Source organism: Temnothorax curvispinosus, unplaced genomic scaffold (assembly GCF_003070985.1).
Source record: "Temnothorax curvispinosus isolate PA1 unplaced genomic scaffold, ASM307098v1 QBEX01007722.1, whole genome shotgun sequence".
In the NCBI taxonomy this organism is placed as follows: Eukaryota; Metazoa; Arthropoda; class Insecta; order Hymenoptera; family Formicidae; genus Temnothorax; species Temnothorax curvispinosus.
The window spans coordinates 1-7,546 of NW_020217502.1; the positions used below are offsets into that span (position 1 = coordinate 1).

Sequence of the window (7,546 nt, forward strand, 5' to 3'; positions counted from 1 at the left end):
TTTATGTGACATTTTATAATTTCTTTTGAGTTTAAGATTACTCCACATTGATATGACACATATTTGGAATTTGTGCCGGTTACGATTGACAAATGAATAAACTTGAATAAAATCTAAATAAGAATAAAAAATCCAATACAAATTATATATATAGACGTCTGTGAATTCCAATGTAATTATAATAGAACACTTTAATTATAATTTTTATTTTTAGCTAAATTACAAAATGCGAGAACATAATGCGAGCTTCTGTCAACTTGTATTGCTCATTTTTATTACGATTTATATTTTTATATTTGTATTTTTCAGATTCAGGCTTCTTTTTATGTTATTTAGAAAAAGTGTATTTTATTGAAAAGTACATTTATAAATTCATTTTTCTAGAACTACGAAATAAAGATACAGCACTGTATTAGCACTTTCAATTATTATAAATATGTTTTATTACACATTCATCTTCGAACAGAGCCTCAGATGTTTTGTGTCATTTACTTTGTATATTAGAATTGTGATTGAGATATAATTTTTTTAGTAGCAATTAATTTACCGTTGAACAATTACCACTGTCAGGAGTAGAAATATATTCTTGCAGTCCACAACTTTACACGTTGAGAGTTCACCGAATACTGACGACGATATCAATATAGCTGGTATTAAATACAGGTTTTGAAAACAAACTGTAAGGTCGTATGTAACAAAACAAACATGGCTATAAAGGCCGTGGATGTTCTAATTAATAAGCTAAGTAAAATAATGACGCTTTTGAATAAAGTATATTACAGTTATTATACTCAAGATAATTTTTCCGAAAAAATATGCTTCCGATTAGCAAGCTTTAATAGCTATATATTGTGCGATCATGGAGATATTATTAAAGACCGATAGTGCAGAAAAATTACTAATATGAAATCCATAATTGAAAATAAGATTAAAATAAAACATAAAAATATATTTATATAATAATAGAATACATGAAATTACATATAGATAAGTACATAATATTCTTAGGCATAAATTAACTTCGTCATTAAAAAGCTTTTGAAATAGTCAACGTGTTCAGTGATTTGTGCCAATCGTTTATATATCTTTGTGTTAAGACGTGAACCCATTTCATCAGAGAATTTCCGTCGTACGTAGTTATAAACCTGAAACAGATTATGTCAACAGTCATTATTACTGCATTACTCTTGTTGAATATGAGAGACAATATTCATCGATATTGTAATATTTATTTAGACTATGGAAAAACGGTCGAAAGAAGGGAGATCGAAGAAAATTGTGGAAAACGAACCAAGAAGAATTTGTTCACAGTATAGAAAAGACGCAACAAAATAATGAGAAAAATAAATGATCGAAGAAGAAATTTCATAAGTATTTCTGAAATTATTTCTTTCTCGAATCGAAGAAGAAGAAATAATATAGCGATCAAAAAGAGAATAAGAAAGAACAAAATAGAAAAACGTGGAACAGAAATGAAGAGGAATCATATCGAAGTATGAAGAGAAAGGAAGAAAAAAACACGCAGAGAAAAACATCAAATAAGAAAATAGGAAATGTATTAAGAGGGACTAAGGAAAGAGAGAAGAGAGATAGAGTAATAATTCAAGAAGGAAGAAGAACAAAAATACTTTTGTGGAAAAGGAATCTAAAGGAATCTAGAGGAATTGGAATCTAATTCTACATTTGTCTGCAATAGTATCTTTTCAGCACAATCAAGAAATGTGTTATATATATTTATATTCCTTAAACTTTACCTTAAACTCAAGGTGATCTATATTATACAGATTATTAATAATATCTGTTAACGCTACAATCTTCTTAATCTCCCTGTAAAAACAAAATTCCAAATATAATTGCAATTAATACATATAACAAACTTTTACAATTTTAAACAATATGTGTTTGTGTAAAGAATAATCTTACTTAGGTACAACATTTGCAAAATTGTTTAGAATATAAGTGAGCACTAATTCATTTCTCGCATGTCGTGCAATAATGGAATGGAAAACTGTGATACGATATTGTGCTTTAGTAAAACGTTCCGATTTTAATAAATCGAGATAACCGATGATGACGGTATGATTTTTAGTGCACGCTAAAAATCGTAAAAGGTTATTATCTAATACTCCTGAATGAAACACTTCATTCCATGAACTATTGCTCGCTGACATCAGTCCTTTACAGTATGTCCATTCCTTCCAAATCGGCGAAAGTCTGGAATATTTAGTAAAAGAATAAAAATTTGTCATTAGTTACGTTTTACGTTTTATCGTTTTATACTTTGATAATTTTTTCTCGAGCATGATTAGATAAACCGTAATTATGAAAAGTATTATTGGTACCGCTTTTTGTGAAGTGATGTTAATTTCAGATGGGCACTATGAGTACACTCCGAAGAATCGAGGTTGCATGCCCATTTTGCGGCTTCTTGTCTTAAACATTCAGTAAATTCATACGCTACATTTTTGTCTGTATGTATTATCTTTCTCAGAACAGATTCCGAGATCTTCTGAAGGTGTTCCTAAAAACAAATTAATAACAAAGTTTTTATATTAATTTTTTTGTTATTGTAATAAGACGGATTATGTATAAGCAGACAGGCACGTTTAGATAAATCTTATTATATATTTCAAGTATTACTATTTATATTTTTTCATATTTTAATAGTTAAAATACGTTTCTTTTAATTCTTTCATGTTTTTCATATAATAAAGTATCAGTTTTCAAAAATTTAGTTATTACATATACTTTGTTGAGATAAATTATTTTTTAAATAAAAAATTATTTCTATTTTTAGGAAATTGTTACAAACTTTTAAATTGCGATCTATATCTGTTAAAGAGAAATATTGAGATGTAACTGTAAAAGATTACTTTTTCATTTTAAGATCAAATATGACATCATATACATTCAGGTTGAGAAGTTCTATAATATACTAATGAATTAATGTTTATAATAATATGGCATAAAATATATGCACGATTATAAAATAATTTTTAATGTTTAAAATACTAAAATTATTATCTGTACCGGAAATATAATCATATTCCGTTTTTAAATATTTTATACCTGTTTCAAATAAAATAATTAATATAAAATAACTGTTACAAAAAGACGTAATTAAGATTTTTTAGTTATGTACTTCATTTACGTGAAATTTTTATTTAGTTTTTTTAAAAATAAGTCGAATATTTCATACGTAACAATCAGATAATTAATATTTCTCATTGACGAAATCTTTATCATTATCTACCTTGATTTCCGTACTTTCTGGAAATGGGAAAAAGCCTGACATCTCTTCCATAATTTTAAACATTGGATACCACGCTATATAATCTACCTCTCTTGATAAATAGTATGTGAGATTTTTAAAGAAAGGAAAGTCAAGTTTGTTTCTTAATAGAAAATAATATGCGTCACTGATGATCTGAGCACGATTCAGTACATGAATAAACTCATGACTTAACTCAAATTCCTCTGAATTTAGATGTTTCATAAGTTTTTCCCAATTATCCTTGTCGTAATTAACACGATAGTATCCTGTTGTACACAATGAATAACTTTCATAACTATTTGATTAACTATGCAAAATTAAATCTTACATGTGTAATAGATATAGAAGCATAACAAATTTATTAATTTATATTCACCAGTTTGTCGTGCGTTGACAACAATCCAGTCGTTTTTAAAAATATCAGTTAGGTGAAAATGTGGATTGTCCGGACTCAGCCATTTGCTGTTTTCACCACGGCTCTGTGTATCATAAGTCACATGTATCCACAAGTTTTGCCCATATGTTTCATTAACATATTCTTGCGATAATTTTATTTTGGCCAGATCTCCTGAAGATTCTTGCGTCACTTCCAGTATGGGATAGCGCTTTTGTTTCGACCATTCAGTCAATGTCTTTTTTAAATGACCATATGCTACGTCGTCGTAACGTAGTAGAAGATCGAAGAATTTGTCAGCTGTGTTAGTCGAAATATCGATGGATCTAAGCTGGCTAAATTCATTAAGATAAATTTGTAACATTAAAGGCTATAACAGAGGGATTGTATTAAAAAATAGAAAATTACGTATTATATATATTATGTAAATAATTTATGTAACCTTTAATTATAATGGATACTTAAATTATTATGTCTGATTATGTATTCAGTATAATTATTATATTATAGTTATTTTACTTACTATTTGTTTAAATACTTTTTGAGACCTGTTTGAAATGTATCTGGAGATACCATTTGTTCCAATACACGTACAAATGCAGGTGCTGTAACAGTTAATATTATAAAGTTATAAAATATAATTAAGCATATTTAAAATAATTTAAATAAAATTCTAATAAAATTAAAGACACAATAATTTTGTAGAAAAAGATGAGTTTTAAGTTTTAATTATGTATTTTGTATTTTTTTTACTAAAAAATGTGTGTCTCCTCAAATTAATAGATAATTAGATGGCAGACGAATTTACTTTCAATTATTATTATCTTCTATTACATTTATATATAAAAATTTTTTGCGCGCAATTATTTAATTATGTTTACTTATTCTTACCTTTAACGTAATAAGTAAAAGAGAAAAGAGAATTTATGTCTGCGCGTGTAACGACTTTTGATACAAGAGGCATGTCATAATAATCATTCAAACGGAGACACTCATATTGAAGTTGTACCGTGAATAAATCCGGGTACCGATAATTTATATACTAAAGACAAAAATTTTGATATTATTAAAAAATTATTTAATAAGAGAACACATTACTATTTTCATAATAGCTATTGTATAATTTAAAATTATAATGACCTGACTTAAAACGACATGCAATTTAATAAAAACTAGTTATTACTTGAAAATTTTAAAACAAATTCTTGAATTTTAGCTAAATCATTTCAAATTTAAAATAGATATGTTTATTTTCAAATTCAATATATCTTTACATTTCAGTCCATGAAAATATAATAAAATTCCAACAATCAATATTTCATTGTTTTAAGATGTAAAATAATTGATAAAAGCAAAAAAATTGTTTACGTATTATCAACTAGCTTTTCTTTTACATGCTTAGTGACACAGAAAGTTTTTAACGGAAACAACCTCTTTGATGATCTCCGTTGTCAGAAGCGAAGCAATACCCTTGTTTAACCACATATAAGACCACCAGGATTGGCTGATTAGGTTGCCATATAATTGATGTACCATTTTACGCGCTACCATGCGAGCTACTTCAATTTTCCATGCAATGGAATCTAACTTTTCATCGTAGATAATAGCTGCTTCACTAAAAAATAATAAAATAATCCGATCAAAAATCTTTTTTTAAGTGTCGAGTTTAATCGTATATAATGTAAAAACGATAATATCGATAATTTTGATGAATATAATGTGAATAATATACTGTAAACTTGTATTGCTCATTAAATCAGTAAATGCATGATGATATATCACACAACGTTTTTCTGTTGCTATTTAATAAGATCAATCAAAAATACAAAAATGAGTATTTTACAAATTGAAAAATTTTTAAAAACTTATCACAAGCAAATTTTCTTTCTAATAAAAATTAAAATTTCTTTCGAATTATATGTATTGTTAGCAATACCTATAAAGAACGAGTCCCCAACTTTCCAGGCCTTCGTCTCGGGAACACGGGATTACAACATGATCTACTTTCGGTGGAAATTGTGCTTTGTGAAACTTGTTTTTCAAATACAAGGTAGTATTTTCAGCAATTTTCCGTGCGAATTTTATGTGCGATTCCACGCTTTTCCTGCCCCATACATTCTCAGAAATGGGATAAAGATCGGACAGTACAACCGCTACGTGATAAGCGGATATATTATACGTTGTCTTAAAGCGTGTCCAAACCATCCCGCTGTCATCTGTAGTCTCCACGTAGTCTTCACTCGGTGAATTCGATAAAGCTATGTATTTTTGATTATTCTTTATGGAAATGTTAAACTTTGTCCTGATATCTGGCTGGTCCCAGCATGGAAATATTTCTCGGGCCCCAGCCCCATGGAAATCGGCTGCTGCGATAAACCATCTATAACATTTTAACAATATATTTTCTCAATCATTGCTGGCATATAAGTGTTGGGTTAGAGAATGTTTAAATGTGGCTAGTAAGAGACAAATCGAGAGTATCATCTAGCGTTTTTTTTTTCATTACGCTGTATTATTATTTTATATGGTTCTTAATATATCCATAGAAAATATTATATAAAAGTAATATTGGCACATATAATATTTAGATTATTATCCGCATTATCTAAAGTATGCGTACATTTAATATAAGTGGAATAATTCGCATTTTCTTATAATTTTTATCTAACAAATGCATATATCTATTGGATTTTTACTACTTACTTTTTTTCTCCTTGATCGTTTATGTAGGGTGTCTTGTAAAAGCTTCCTGTATTATCAGTTATCATACCGACAAATTTCATGATTAGGCGATAATTATAAAAGTTAGACGGGACAACGTCATCAAAATAAAGGGCGACAGTTTGTTTGTGTCCACTAAGTTCATGCGACCTCGGTTTAATGGTCGTACTTGTACCATTACTAGAAGAATAAGTAATTTCTGTGGCCAATGTAGCTATTATCAGGTTTTTATAATTCAGACATATTATGTTTACGTCGTCACTTTTAGGTCGAAAAAACATAGTTGATTGACCTTGGAAGATGAAATCGCCGTTTGCTCGTTGCTTGTCGAAATATGGTTTAAATTGTTTATAAATATCTATATCTGTTTCTATGTTCTTATAGTCTTTCTCGTTGATGTATGTTATTAATTCGATATCATATTGTATTAATTCAATTGACTCCCTATCTATACATTTGTCTTCATCCAAGACTTTGTCGGTAATAGCCTTTACAGCAATGAATAATAGATTACCAAATAACAATAATTTTAGTAATTCCATGTTGATTCTCGTTTCAGGTATCTGTAACAAAGTTTGTTTGTGAGAAAAGAAAAGTATAAACAAAGTGCAATTTAATTTTAATAATGTTTCTCTGGAAAACTCAGAATTTAAAATTAAACAAACGTTTTTATAAAATACTGAATAAGGATAATGTTAGTTTCTCGAGCACTCATGATGTATGAACATGTTTATTTTTAGCATGAAAGTGTGTTTGTTCCCTTAGGCTAAATATGTACGAAATTAAGAAGCAGTAAGCAAAACAAAGTCAAATTTATTTATGTACTATCTAATAAAGACTAAAAACAAATTAGATTCCAGCAAACGTTCTGTGTATTTACAAATGGAATACATATCTTTTCACATGAGGCATTAGTATTTGTTCTTTGTTGGCTCGAAATAAATTAATATAATGTAATTTTAGAATTTTGTTACATTAGCGTATTAATTTTATAAGTATTTATTTTGAAATAACGTAAAGAACAATCTATAAGTGGCATTAAATATTTGTTTTTAACATTGCAATAATAATCTCAATTGAATAAATTGCTTTAAAAACTCTTAATAGATTTTTATGTGACATTTTATAATTTCTTTTGAGTTTAAGATTACTCCACA

General features: G+C 27.9%; 1 protein-coding gene across 1 annotated transcript; it reads right to left on the reverse strand.

Moving 5' to 3' along the window:
• Positions 1 to 934: 934 nt before the first annotated feature.
• Positions 935 to 6,955, reverse strand: LOC112457281 (aminopeptidase N-like). The gene is made up of 11 exons (XM_025020218.1): positions 6,372 to 6,955; positions 5,605 to 6,048; positions 5,100 to 5,283; positions 4,560 to 4,710; positions 4,192 to 4,273; positions 3,651 to 4,003; positions 3,254 to 3,540; positions 2,343 to 2,521; positions 1,924 to 2,214; positions 1,755 to 1,827; positions 935 to 1,145 (listed from the first exon to the last, which is right to left on the reverse strand). Exons 1-11 carry the CDS (start codon positions 6,929 to 6,931, stop codon positions 1,005 to 1,007), a joined length of 2,745 nt encoding a protein of 914 aa, XP_024875986.1. The 5' UTR covers positions 6,932 to 6,955; the 3' UTR covers positions 935 to 1,004.
• Between the last annotated feature and the right edge of the window lie 591 nt (positions 6,956 to 7,546).